Source organism: Neoarius graeffei, chromosome 23, assembly GCF_027579695.1.
Source record: "Neoarius graeffei isolate fNeoGra1 chromosome 23, fNeoGra1.pri, whole genome shotgun sequence".
Lineage (NCBI taxonomy): Eukaryota > Metazoa > Chordata > Actinopteri > Siluriformes > Ariidae > Neoarius > Neoarius graeffei.
Genome location: NC_083591.1, coordinates 37,776,905 through 37,792,487, shown reverse-complemented (window position 1 = coordinate 37,792,487; position 15,583 = coordinate 37,776,905). Strand labels below are relative to the sequence as shown.

The following is a 15,583-nucleotide window of genomic DNA, read 5'->3' as shown; positions in this document are numbered from 1 at the left end:
CACCGTAAGAAAGAAAGATAGCACGATGATGACACAACTAACACAACACTAGTTTCATGTAAAGCCTCGGTCACAACCGGCCGTATGTGCTCCTACGGCCGGTCTACATGCAAAAAACGCAAGAAACACACGGAGAGCGTGCATGAAACGCATGAGAGTGTGCGTGTGAAAAGCACGAGAGCGCGCGCGTGATGTGCTGATTTTCGAGCCGCAGACCGGCTGCAGAGGTTCTTTGTCATGTCAAACAAACTCTACGGGCGCTTACATTTTTTTCAGGTTGCAAGACAAACTTGCGGCCAACGCGCGTCTTCGTGAACAAAAAAAAAACCGCAGCGATTTGGGAAACGCCAAAAATCACACGGCCAAAAAATCGTACGTCCGGTTGTGACCTAGGCTTAACCAAACCACAACACTCTCCGTTACATGCAAAAATAACCACACAGCCTTAGATTAATAAACTCACCCCATCAGAAAGAGAAACGTCGCCTTGCACACACCAATGCCTCCGATGGAATAATGTAGTCCTAGAACGGTTCGTGTATAAGCCGATCATTCAAGTATTCCATTCAATCTGGAAAACGAGGTTGCGTTTTTTTTTTTTGCTAGAAATGGTGATCTCCGATGTAAATACAGAGTGTCTGTTTGCTTCGCGGTGTTTCAGCTCCTCTGCGCTCTGTTTAGTAACTCATTCCATAGTGAAATCACACGCCTGTATGCAGTTAAGTAGCCATGCGCTCAACTCGGATCATACAGCTGATTCGCGGAAAAAAAAACAAATGACTTAAATCATCATGTGAATGGCCCATATGGTAATTTACCCACACCCCCCAGCAGGCTACAGTCCTGACAAAAACGAGACAATTTGCAATAAAAAATGTATGCTTTTCCAACAAAACAATCTATTATCTGAAATACTGATTGCATTCTTCAAGATCTCAACTTGCACATGATGGAAAAAAACAAAAATCACAAATTTTGAAAAAAAATGCTTCTTTTGCGATTATCTCGGATTCGTTTCGGCCGACATGTGTCCCTGGATTCGGTGAGGGGTCACATATCTATTGATGATGTTTGACTGGTGCTGCTGTTATGCCGAAAGGAGAATACAACAGATATTAAAATGATCAAAAACAGTCCATTAGGCTGATTTAAAAATGAATGAATGAATTTTCACTTTGGTTACAGGTTCTGCTCTGAAATGCCGTCGTTGTGTTCCACGTCGCGTTGGCAGCTGTATTACCACCGTTGAAACCTACGGCTATAAGGAAAATGCCTGTGTCTCTGCTCACTTCACCTTGGACCCCGGTATGTCTCTTTTTGTGCTTCTTTATGATCATTGCACCCCTGAGATTGTTAATATAACATAACAGCACTGCAGATCTTAAATATAAAACACAGTTTAACAATCTCTGTAGTACACTGTTTAGAAAACATTGCACATTCAGGATAAGAGCTTTGGCTTTTCTCTACACATGCACCCCCAACCTCACAAACACACACACACGACTCACATGTATCATGTTAATAATAACCCCCTAGTTCCCAAAACACCTGCCACTGCGCATCTTCACTAAACCACGCCCACACCTGCTACAACTGAAAGCATGCTAATTATATCACGTTGTTCACAGGGACTTGTACTGACTGCTAAATGTTCTTTCTCTCCTTAGATACCTAGTTCAGGAGATGCACTTATTTGGCAGATTGCTTGGTTCTCCAGACCAGTCCTCACTTTAAAGCCCGATGCTGTCAGAGGGACTTCTTCAATTAGGACACTGCTGGCCCATGAACATGCTTAATCTTAAACTTGATCTGTTCACTATTCCTGTTGTTTTCTGTCCATTTTACTTTTCAATTATATATTCAGCAACATCAGCAGGATCTTCGGTTCTTTATCTGGGTTTATTTTCACTTAAACAAAGCCTAAAAAAACTGTACTTAAAAAATGCATTTTAAATAGTCTTTCCTGCAGCAAGTTTGATATTTTAATTTACTTCTGTCAGGATTTACAAGGTGGTGGAGCAGGAAGACAAACGCAACCTGACTATATTACATACAGTATTTCTAGAGTTACTATATTAACTGAATCAATTTTGATGTTCTTCTACATTGGACTGAGCACTCTTCATGGCATGAAATTAATTTACATGTCCTCAGCCATCAGCTGCTTTACAAGCATGAAAATATTATGAAAGAAGAAAACACAACATGGGCATGCTGTATTTGGAAAATAATCAATTATCGGTGGAGTAATGTGCGTCAACGCTAACCTGAGTTTCTGCAGATGATTTCCCAATAACGTCACATCTCTCTCACTCATTACTCGGGTTTTATAGTTTCTGTTTCATAATCTAGACAGTGTTATAATATACTTTGAATATACTTTTATATAATATAAAATGACACTTGTATTGGGAAAATATTCATCATAACATTAATGCTAACACTTGTGTTAAACCATAGCCTCATTTATCCAAGTATGTTTGTATAACCGTTTAATCTGTTGACTAGTAGCGTGTGTTTTTTGTAAAGATAATTGAAGTATATGACAAAAAAAATGCCTTTTGTTCTCCTCTCTGCTAAACTAGTTTATCCTTGCATACTAGATGAGGAGACGGCTCTGTGTGGTACAACACACACACATTACCATATGGGGTCTCTCCCTAAATACCTTCGTGGGCTCTCCCGAAATACCTTCGGGCTGAGTAGAGCGCACCAGTCTTCTGCATGCATAGAGAATACTCACAATAAATTTCCTTTATTCTGATTCTCGTTCGGACTCAGGCCTCATTATTTTCCCACCACACACTGTAAATATGATGCCAGAGATGTGGATTTTTCTTTGTAAGTAATGTGTAGTAAATCTTTCCCTGTAGTAAATTGTGGCCACTGTCACCCTGAAATGAAATGAATGGGGCTATGAATGTTTCACTGAATACTCTTGAATAGATCTTTTTGTTGTCATAACCCAATTGTGAGCCGCAATTATCAAAAAAAAAGGCATAGGTAAGAACAAAGAGAATAGTGTAATATAAACGATGGGAAATCTTGCACCACAAAATAAACAAACAAATAATATGGGAGAGAAATCAGGTATAAGTTATATCATGGATAACCAAGTCCCATCAAGTCCTCACAAGAGTCACTTGATACACCATGCTAGAGTTTGCACTATATTTTGGGGCATGGCTGTGAGGATTTCTGTTTAGTCAGCCACAAGAGCATGAGTACAGTTTGGCACTGACATTGGATGAGAACACCTGGGGTGCAGTTGTGTTCCAATTCATCCCAAAGGTCTTCAGTGGGGTTGAGGTCAGGGCTCTTTGCAGGACACTCGAGTTCTTCTTCTCCAACCTTAACACGCCATGTCTTCATGGAGCTTGATTTGTGCAACAGACGAAACAAGTTTGAGCCTCATAGTTCCACTGAAGGGAAATAGTAAAGCTGCTGCAAACAAAGACATTATATACAGTTGTGTGCTTCCAACATTGTGGCAACAGTTTGGGGAAGTCCAGTGTAGAAGGGTATCATGGAGACACTGGACTCAAAATCTCAGAATGCAATGCAGCTCTTCGAAGCAGTTGTGCAGACTGAGTTAGAGCAGAGACTCGGCTAGTTAGCGATCTGTGACATGGTGAGCAAGATGGCATTGGTGTTGGTATTAGAATGAAAGGTGAACCTTTGCCAGATGATCTACAATGTGTTTGAGCAGAAGGAACAACTGAGGAGCTGTGAGAGCTGGACCGACAAAAGGACTAAAGTGCCATCGCCGCATCTCTCTCTCTCTCTCTCTCTCTCTCTCTCCCTCGGTTCAGGTTTTCATTTGAAAGCAATTATAAAAAGTGTTAAAACTGAAATACTGGAGCTTATTTTAATTCATTTACTAGATTTATTATTCTCAGGAAAATAGTATTAATAGAGACATTATTAACACAACACTCACACCTGTTGGATATACTTTAAACTGCACTCGATATGTTCGAGAAAGTGAAAATGATAAATAATTATAAAATATGAATCTTGTTTCTAGGCATAGTTCTCTTGCAGCATGTTTAGGTATGCTGTTTGTTTTAAATTGACTCATAACTGTTTCCCCCCTTTTTCCAGGAAAAGACATATTATGCCCTGGATAAAGCTGAGGTATTCTGTTTACTGCTTCTGTCAGAAATGTAATCCTGATGTGCCAATATACTTTTAATTAATAAATCATTTCATCTTTACATCTTTCAGGAATATTATGAGACCATAGAGTCTGGTATTAATACATCTGTACAGACTGTGAGAGGTGAGAAGCTTTGCAGTGCACAAAGAAATATTTCAGACAGACAGTATATTTACTACATGCAATATTTTCACAGTGTGTTTTGGTTTATTGTTTCAGACACTTATGCGTTTCTGATTAATCCTCTGTCCGAGTTCTACCCAAGTGTTAGTGCTGTAGGGTTTTCTGTAATCCTCAGACTTTACCCTCCCAAAGGTAGGTGTGAAACTGATTTATACTTTGATCATTATTATTTTTTATTTATAGTTAGTGATTATTTCCTGTATCAGTAAAATGAAATGTGGTGCTGTTTGTTTTTTCTCTTCCCCATTGGATTGATGACTCTGAGCTCCTCCATGTTCTCCCCACAGCACGCTGCCTCTCTGGCCAAGGCAAGTCTGACATGAGAAAACCTTCAGGACCGAGAACTTTACACTTTTTGGGTCTCTTGGTAGCATAAAAAAGAGACTAGTGAGGGAATATGTGTTTATATCTGCTTTGTAACATAAGTAAAAACAGAACTAGCTTGTTTCATGGATGTCCCAGAACATTAAATGTAGCTATAAATTGAGAAAACACATGACACATTGGTCTTTAATAAATAAAGCTTTTTTTTTTAATCCTTACTCAATTTCTTGTTTTTTTTTTTAGGTTGCCAAAGACAAAATATCCACCATATCCCTTCAAGGGGGAAACATTTTTATCTAGCAAACTTAAGCGTTCTTTAGTTTGTTCTTCTCAGGGATCCCTAAAGCAGAGATCTTCAGATGTGTCCCTACAGTGTGAGCTTTTGTTAAAAACAACAACAACAACTGGAGCCATGCTTAGAAGGCTAGAACATCGATCATCCAGAGAACCTTGTTGAAGGATTGTTTGAATTTGATCTCTGTTTTCATGTTTAATGATTTTTAGGAGGTCAAAGACCAGATATCCTGTTTGGGTTCACAGCTACGTGTGCATTTGGAGGACATGTGGAAAGGAAAATCACGTGGGAAGAAGGTGAGCACAGAGAACAGTGAAGCTCTGCTATAAATTTATATTTAATAGTAGGTCCTAGTTTTTCTGTTTTTTTGTTCACTCGTGACATGAATGCAGTGAAAAGCAAGCTGGGCGAATCCTGTTGGATTTTAACAAGGTGCCAGAACTTTGTGCATCTCCATAATAACATACTGTATTCCCGGACTGCACTATAGACTACATGTACAGGGTGTGTGCCATCCTTTTATGTTTAGGGTATCGTTAACACGCATGTTCACAAGCCAAAACGATAAGATGCTGTAGCAGGCTTACTGGGTACACACACGTGTCGGCTGTCCAGCTACTGCTCGTATTCATTAATAGGGTCTCCCTGTACTCACTATACCCTGTGTATGTACATGGTACACGTGCCGTTTGGGGTGAGCCTCCCTTTGATTTTTACGACAGCGGCTGGATGGGTCTGTGAGAGATGTTGATTTTTGCAACGGTTTTGAAGAAAACCTGTTTGAAATCCCGAGTCTTGGGAACTAAGACTTCTTATCAGACTTGTTCACATGAACTCGCACAATCATTGTCCAGTTATTTCAGTCTGTTAGACTCAGGAGCTCATTTTGCAGTTACTGACTTTGTATTATAGACATACAACTCTTGCAGTCTTTGTTTATAGTTATCTCTGTATTAATCTCTGTCTTACTGTAAGTGGCCACTTACATTCCCTCAGTTTACCTGGGTATATTCACTGTCTTATATGTACATTGAATGTCCTGAGCAGGAACTCAGATTGCAGTTGCTAAAATAGTAATAATTTATTGATATATAAGGTGTTTTGTGGTCAGTGTACTACACTGTAGTGTGTCATATGGGAATGCATTATATGACAATGCAACTTTCATAAATATTACCATATATCAGTTGTAATTATGTTCTATGCATATAGCTGCAACTCTGACAATATCATTTTCAGTGATGAATAAAATGGTTTTGAAAGTTCCTACTTTTAAAACATAATTTTGATATGGTAATTATATTTAAGAGATTTCATTTACAACATCTCCGGGCATGTAAAAACTGCAGAGCTTCCAGGAGCCTCTGGTGGCCCCCAGACCCCCAGCCTTACTGGGTTGATGCCCCCTTCCCATTTTCCTGGATCTGTCCTTGGTAACTGAACATTTACTTCACAATGAACGTGGGACCTGAGAGTCCTTAAATAGTCAAATTCTGATTGTGGATGTGATCAGGGACAGGTGTGTGTGTGTGTGTGTGTGTGTGTGTGTGTGTGTGTGTGTGTGAGATTAGAACTCAGGGGACTGTGAATGGTGTGGTGCATGATGGGTGTTGGAGTCTGTGGTGGCCATATTTAAAGGCCACTGTGAATTCTGGGAAGTGGAGTCTTGAGTGTAACCAGACACAGACATGACAGAAGCAGCTGACCATGTCACTGGAAGGATGTGCTGTGAAATAGCTGTTACAAGAAACCTGTCTGTTCTGCTTTCTCATGGAAATAAAATGGAGAACTGTATAAATACAAAATGCAGAATATTTGTTCTTCTTTATCTTTCTGGTGCCACTTTTTTCAAGATAAAAAATGAGAAAATAATATTCCACTATAACAGAGAGAGTAGGGATGTAAAAGTTGAGCAGGTTTGATATTTGGACAGGTTTTAGTAATTCACATGAGGTGCCGCTGATGGTCCACAATATTGCACTGGTGCCTCAGACTCTAAGGGGATATTAATCTGTTCCTCTGTATCTGAACTGCAGGTGAACATTAGACTGTGGGCAGCAAATTATAAACATAACTGCAGGAAAAACTCACAGGCAGCACAACACTGACTCTAATTTATTTGTTTATGTGCAGATCACAAAACTACATTTTTTTAAAAGAAAAAAATATTATGAAGAAAACATAAGTTGAAATATATGTTTAATTCTAATCATTTAGTAAGACCACAAATATTGATTATTGAAAGAAAATTAATAAAGAATGGAGATTTTTCTTACATTTAAATTTACCCCATGCAGTATGTGTGCATGCTTACACCATTAGAAGGGCAGAATTGTTTCACATTCATCTCCATAGTTGTATTTTTCCAGCTGACTGGGTTGCTATGATTACAAATAATGATGCTGTTACTGACATACAGTGAGAGGGAATGGAACCCATCTACAGCCTTTTCATTTTCCTTCATATCACAACTATCACTGTAGCAGTGAGCGGTGACTGAGAGTTTCTGAGCTTCACAGCTGAGAGTCACATTACAGATGCCATTGCTTTGCTGGGGCGAGACATTCAGGACTGGTTTCTCCACTGGATCTGGACACACACACACACACACACACACACACACACACACACACACACACACACACACACACACACACACACACACAGTACTGTACTGCTAGGCAATGCACACAGTTGCTGGTTTCTCCATGCAGCAGTGCATTTATCTTAGTAAAGACAAAATTAACTGACCTCAAACATGACAACAACAGAGATATTGCTTCATTAAATCATCAGATTTTACAGAACAAGATGCAGAATTGAACAGAAGAAGGGCTTCTTATCTCAGACTGACAAGATTATTGTATCAGTACTGCAATTTTAATAAGACTTACCCAACACAGTTAATTGGTACTCGGCCACAATTCGTTCTTGTTCACCAGATGCCTCTGCTTCATAGAGTCCACTATCAGTCTTCTGCAAGTTCTTCACTGTCAGACTTTGGGTTCCCTCATTCACCTCCACTCTGTTTTTATACTCTTGGTATACTTTACTTGGAGAATTTTTATAGTATCTCACAACGTTTTTACTTTTGTTAAATTTCCATATGAAGTCGTCAAACTCATAATCTTTTGTCTGTCCATCCAGTTGAACAGAACTGTTAACCAGTTTAAAAATCCCATCAGACACTGTCAGGAAAAAGCAAAAATAAACAATTTAGTTATGTTTTAATTACTTGCATTATGTTGTGTATTTTATGTCACAATTTGTTTATAAACAAACAAAATAAATACAGAATCCAAGGCAGAACAAACTGTGCATTGGCAACTCCATTTAGTTGTACATTATTTTAACATGACATGTCTCAGCATTGACAACATAAAGATACTTCTGGTGAAGTTATAGACAAACTTAATTTTCTTTGGCTGCATTCAGTAGAACTACAGGGCCGTATCCCTAACTGTATACTGTACACTAAGTAGTTTGACCAAAATGTAAAGACACCAACTCTTTGTAAGAGTGTGTGAAAGCAGGGGTGCAGGAAATGGATTATTATTTTTTTTTTGTTTGTTTGTTTGTTTGTTTGTTTGTTTGTTTTGTCCTTTCAGTCCAAGATTTAACGTTAAACCTTAATGCTTTAGCAACCATGGTCATCAGTATGATCGGGGAAAAAAAGGAAAAGATTAAAACAAATAAAATCTATAATGTCTTCACCATTAATCAGGGAGGTTACAGTGCATCTTTAGTACATCATAAGTGTGGAAATTAATGGCTGCATGTCTTTTCTATCAAAATGCTACCACATTTACAGACTACAGCAGCTGCTATACAACAGGCTTTCTTCCCTTCCAATTTTTTAATGAAACCAGCCTTTAATTTAGTGATTGTTTTATGTGCACTTCTCCACCTGTGTAATAGACATCCAAAGATTTATTATCACTTCTCATGTCATAATTTATATCACAGACTAATGAATGTGTGACTTTTTTCCTGGTGTACAAGTTTTGGAGTGGCGCTACAAATGACACACACAATGTGACACTTCAACCAATTTACTGCTATAGTATAGTAATAACAGGGGTGGCACAGTGGTGCAGTGGTTAGCACTGTCACCTCACAGCAAGAAGGCTCTGGGTTCCAGCCCAGTGGCTGACGGGGGCCTTTCTGTGTGGAGTTTGCATGTTCTCCCTGTGCCTGCGTGGGTTTCCTCCGGGTGCTCTGGTTTCCCCCACAGTCCAAAGACATGCAGTTAGGTTAACTGGCTACTCTAAATTATCCATCGATCAAGCTTGGAAAGGGATGGGCTCCACCAAGTATAACTGCCCAAGACACACCATTAATGGAATTAATGGACCGTTAAAATGTCATCAGTGGTGCCCCTACAGCCCTTACTGGCTATGGGATGAAGAAGAAGATAATAATAACAACACTAGACTGCTTCGGTTTCAAGGCAAATGGACTATCGTGGTATTTTTCTTGTGTAATTTGCACTTAAATTACATGAATTTCTCAAAATAAAAAAAAAAGATCCACAAATACACAAAGTCTGATCCACAAATAAATAAAAGGAGATGCATGGATATTTTTGCACTTAATTAAAAAAATAGCTCAGAAATAATTTGAAATGCACAACCATGCACACATTGTCATTTATTTGTGGAATTACCTCCAATCGTGGAATTACCATTCACCTCCACTCTGTTTTTTTAAACAGGGAATGCTATACTTGGAGAATTTTTCATGTATTTCACAATGTTTTTACTTTTGTTAAATGACCATGTGAAGTCGATGAACTGATAATCTTTTGTCTGTACATCCAGTTGAACAGAACTGCTAACCAGTTTAAATATCTCATCAGATACTGTAGGGAAAGAGCAAAGATCAGCTACTTAGTTATGTTGTGAGGACTTGTTTTATACCACAGGAATTGAAAGTGACCAAAATAAATATCCATCCAACAGGCCGAATGCATCATGCATTGGCAAGTCAATGTAGCACTGTGTTATTGTTAACATGGCGTGTCTCAGCATTAACATCAATGACACTGTTGATGAAATTATAGATGAGTGAATATTTCTTTTGCTAAATCCAGGGTTGGACACTAAATTGTATGTCAAAAGAGTAATGACACCAAGAATGTTCGTTCAGTGCATATATTACTGTGAAAACGCATGGGCGTGACCCGCATTACACATATAGCATCTGTTATAATGGTGTAACATCCTGCTTCAGAAGTGTATCAGACTATTAAGAGTATTGAAGCTGGTAGCACTGAGACAGAAAGAATGAAAGATTAAATGCGATTACTGGAGATATAAAATATATTATGCTTTTTTTTTCAAAACTACAGTGACCATTGTTATTATGGCTACTATGATTTAATCATAGTTTTACCATGGTTACAATGATAAGAAAAAGATAAAGATCAGGATAACATGTTCATCATCACTCAATTAAGCTACACTAAATCTTTATGGGTATGGAGTGCACTCATAGCTACAGGGATAGAAGACACATTAATGAATTTATGATGGATTAACATTGGTGGTTTTCCAAAAGGACAAAATTGCACTTTTTGAGTGGTGTTACAGTTTTCCCATGCTGGCGTAAAAGGACTCAGGGTGCAGTGAAAAATTAAATATTGACTTAATAACTCCCTATTGTAAGATACTGTGTGAAATTATATCCCTATTTCAGCAACCATAAAACCTAAATACTGTATAAACAACTATAAACTGCTGAGAATTTTTCAAAGACTTATTCATGACAGTCATCTGACAGTCTATAGATCCTGTAGTTTGTTAACTATTGAGTGTTTCAAGTGGACTATACAAATAAAGTGTCACTGAAACTATTATAAGGTTTCCACTTAGAAATTTTATTACAAATTTACCAACATTACCAGTCTATCTGAAAGAATTTGCTGAGGAATATCAGAACACAGGAATATTTTTTTCAATAATTATTTAATATTGATTGCATCATCAGTGGACTGAAGTAACCTCTAATCCTTCCGTAATCAGAAGGACACTGTATAGTATATCACTATAACCTCTTCAGTCAGAACGTTTTAATTGAGAGGATTACTTACCTGTAATGGAGACAAAGAGGGAGAGAAAGGAGACGAGCTGCATCACCACCGCCATCCTGTATGGTCTGCCTCCTCATTAGATTCAGGAAGTTATGCTTGTTTCCACGCTGAACTGAAAAAGAAAACTGTCATATTTTTTAAAGTGCATTTAGTATCACAAGTTCAGCATTTTTGGGCGGCACGGTGGTGCTGTGGTTAGCACTGTTGCCTCACAGCAAGTACCGTAGGTCCTGGGTTTGAGCCCAGTGGCCGGCGAGGGCCTTTCTGTGTGGAGTTTGCATGTTCTCCCTGTCTCTGCGTGGGTTTCCTATGGGTGCTCCGGTTTCCCCCACAGTCCAAAGACAAGCAGGTTAGGCTAATTGGTGGCTCTAAATTGACCTTAGATGTGAATGTGAATGGTTGTTTGTCTCTATGTGTCAGCCCTGCGATGGCCTGGTGACTTGTCCAGGGTGTACCCTGCCTCTCGCCCATAGTCAGCTGGGATAGGCTCCAGCTTGCCTGCGACCCTGTAGAACAGGATAAAGCGGCTGGAGATAATGGATGGATGGATGGATGGATGGATGGATGGAAGGTCAGCATTTCAAAGAAACAGTAACAAAACAAAACTACATGTGGTAGAAATGGCACACAGCTGATTAAAATATAATACAACACACACATATTCCTGTTGTACATTTGTTTTATTGTTACACTTTCTGCAATTTCAGTAGATCGGTCTCTGTGGTGGAGCACCTGAGAAAAAACTGTCAATAAGCTGTAGAAGTGCATATCCAATTGGTTTCCATATTTTCATGTTTTTCTAATTGTTCTAGAAATATAAAATCAGGCCTATGTGCTCAGACATTTTGTTTGGGTCCTTCTGAAATCATCTGGAGTGAAGCCAAAATGCCTCTGAGGCCATCTAGTGGTTGGATGCAGTATAATTTTTAATAACCACACCCATTCATTGTTAGTTTAGGGAAACATAGCAAACTTCCATTTGAAGTAACAGTACATCTCCACAAGATTAGTTTCAGAAATGCCATTTTTACAAGTTCAGTTGACCTTAATGTCATCCCAATATTTTTCCTTATGATAAATGTTTTTAATAGAAGTTATTTGGTGCTAAATAAAAATGGCCTGGTTGATAGGGCCTGGGTGCTCCGGTTTTCTCCAACAGTCCAAAGACATGCGGATTCGGTAAACTGGCAACACTAAATTGTCCATAGGTGTGAATGTGAGTGTGAATGGTTGTTCGTTTCTGTGTTTGCCCTGCAGTAGATTGACGACCTGCTCAGGGTGTACACTGCCTCTCGCCCAAAGTCAGCTGGGATTGGCTCCTGCTTCCCTGTGACCCTGACGGATAATATATAGTGGATGTTTGGATGGATGGATTGACTGTATGACCTTCGAAAACACCCGTTGTGATTTGATAACAATAACCAGTTAGTCATTCTTTTGAAATGAACTCTCCCTAAAGAATGAACAGAGGATAAGAAAGCACTTCTCCATTCAGATGGATCAATTACTGCAGGTATCAGAGCTAGATGAAAATCAAGGAGTGCTGCAATTTTGTTTCAAAAATTAGGCTGTTTAATAAATATTAATGCTGACTGCTGTTTACCATTATGTTTTCATTAGGTACCTTAAATTAATTACTGATACTTTCATGACTTTGATTAAAATAATGGATAATCTCGGCGAGCTAATAAATGGTAACTCAGTCAGTCATGACTCAAAGCGCAAATCTTTACCTGGCAACAGTAAAATCATATCTGTGCAAATTGTACAACTCCACTTTAGTATATTATATTAATTAATATATCTGTACTTTCTCCTCTGAATTAGTCAATGGACCATCTTAAGTTGCACCTCATGTGATGTCTCACAGCATGCGTGTTCCTGTACAGTGTCCATCACTGATATGGGCAGGTGAGAGGTGAAGCCATCTACTGTGTGTGCTCTCGCTTGAAGGTCTCTACTGCGCAGACTCTGGCTCCAGTTTTCACAGGCTGGTGACCAGGGGCGTCACTAGACCCAAGACCATACTGGGGCACAAAAGGGGCACAGGAAATGTATGCGAGCGCGCGAAGCGCGCGAGCTAAAAATTTTGCACTATATTTATATTTATATTTATATTTTTTATATAATATATATTACATTTTATGTAATATATATTATATTTTATGTAATATATATTTATATATTGATATTTATATTTAGAAACGGCCTGCTTAAAACTAGTCACTAGAGCTGTAAAACTCAAAATGATTACGAGGACACTGAATCCAGGTCAATCATTTAATAATAACAGTATGAATATTTGCAACATTTGTGATAATAGCAATGTAATACTTATACTGTTGGTAATATTGTAAAAGAACATATTAACATACAATACAACACCGCCGAGTTTTTAAACTCAACCAAGAGTACTTAATGGCCAACAGTATTCACACTTGATACCTTTTAAATCACCAAACATATCTTTGTAAGCACACGCATTTTCAGCATTGAACATCTCTAAACACAATCCAAAAGCCTCTAAAAGCACCACTGTGTGTGTGTGTGTGTGTGTGTGTGTGTGTGTGTTACAAAAATGACAGTGGAATTACTGTCTACTAACCTGTAAACAGTTGAAAAACACGGAGAGATGGTTTCCCCTGCTCTGAATTTCATTGCATCTGAGGGCTGCTGGAGTCTGCGGTCCCCATAGCAACCAAGATGTTACTCATGTCACGCGCACACTTTTTTCACATTGCTTAGTGTGCGCGAGGCCAGCCAAAACTACCAATGTAAAAGCATTGTAGATGGTCTTCTTCGCGCATCGGTTAGCCTACCCCACGTTATGAATTAATTAAATTGCAGCTATTCCCAAGTTTAAAATTCAGAGCGTTTCGTCACTGGATTTTTTTTACTGGGGCACTACAGATCTATACTGGGGCACGTGCCCCAGTAAAATACCCCTGGCGACGCCGATGCTGGTGACTCCTATTTTTATGAAAAGAAAAAGAAAGAAAGAAAGAAAGAAAGAAAGAAAGAAAGAAAGAAAGAAAGAAAGAAAGAAGCTTCAAAATTGTACAGTAAGAATAAATGGCACCATGTTATCCACTCATATAGAGAGTCATTGTTTGTTTATTCGTGTATTTGTTTCTAATGTAAACACACAGCAACACTATTTGCATTGAGAACTCTATTGCAAACTATTTTAGTGAAGTTACATTTCTGGGAGCTACAACAAGGGAGGCTTTAGCAGAATGTCTGTTTGTCTTCACCAGATCTCAACCCAGCTGAACACCAATGACAGTTTTTGGACAGATGTGTTAAACAGAGCTCTCTCAAACAAACCCTAAGATTCTACACACCCTAGAGATGTGTAGAATCTATACCATGGTCCGACAAAGGCCAGCACATTACAAAGACAATTTATGTTTTTCTTTTATTATTTTTCATTCATTTGTCACCCAGCTGTATACAGTGTATCTAGTGAGATACCACAGTCTCATGCAGCAGACCCTTATTCTAATAGAAACAAACATTTGTAGAGTGGCACAGTGGTGTCAGGGCCGTAACCAGGATTTTTCAAATACCGAGGTCAAGCATGGCTGACAGCACCGAAGGCCCCCCGGCACAACTTAAATAAATAAATAACAAACCAAGGATAGATTTGGTGGTGGACACATTTATTTTAACAATTCTACAACTGTGGCACCATAACTGTGGTGTTTGATCTGACATAAAAGTAGAAAGGTAGTGAACTCTTGAACTGAGTATACATACCTAAAGTACCAGTTACCTAAAGTATTGGCATTATTTACATTGCAGCATACACATGACAGAAAGGGTGTGAACTGCTGAATTGTAAGCTTTAGTATTACACCTTATAATAATAGTGTGTGTGTGTGTGTGTGTGTGTGTGTGTGTGTGTGTGTGTGTGTGTGTGAGAGAGAGAGAGAGAGAGAGACTGAGAGTTTGTGTGTTATTTGTGGGTGTCTGTATGTGTAGAGACATTCTGAGCAGTAATGTAAAGGCATCAGTCTATCTGGCTGTCTTGAATTGAGATCCATTTGCATGCATTCTCTGAAACAGAGTGTTCTCACCATTGCCTGTAAGGTAAGTTTGGCTCATAACACATTTACTTCAACAATTCTAAAACTGTGCCATCATAACTGTGGAGTTTTGTCTGACATAAAAGTCAAAACTGAACTGAAATGAGTGTATTGATCAGCTACCTGACGTATTGGCATTATTTACTTTTCATTATCTTAAATTACATTAGAATGTCAGGCTATTAGTTCTGTGTGAAGACTATGTATTAGAGAGAGTGTGTGAGAGTGTATTATTTGTGTGTTTGTGTGTGTGTGTGTGTGTGTGTGTGTGTGTGTGTGTGTGTGTGTGTGTGTCTGTGTGAGTGAGTGAGTGAGAGAGAAAGAGAGAGTTATGAGAGAAAGAGAGAGAGTTACTCAAACAAGCCCGTTTAGTCAGCCCTGCACAGGGCTGCTTGTGACAATGTAGTTTTGAATGTTTCTCGAAATGCTAACTAAAATGT

General features: G+C 38.7%; 1 protein-coding gene across 1 annotated transcript; it reads right to left on the bottom strand.

The window, feature by feature from the left end:
- Positions 1–7,232: 7,232 nt before the first annotated feature.
- On the bottom strand, positions 7,233–11,112 carry LOC132871212 (SLAM family member 9-like). Its single transcript, XM_060905323.1, has 3 exons — positions 11,056–11,112; positions 7,859–8,152; positions 7,233–7,553 (listed from the first exon to the last, which is right to left on the bottom strand). Exons 1-3 carry the CDS (start codon positions 11,108–11,110, stop codon positions 7,249–7,251), a joined length of 654 nt encoding a protein of 217 aa, XP_060761306.1. The 5' UTR covers positions 11,111–11,112; the 3' UTR covers positions 7,233–7,248.
- Positions 11,113–15,583: the final 4,471 nt, after the last annotated feature.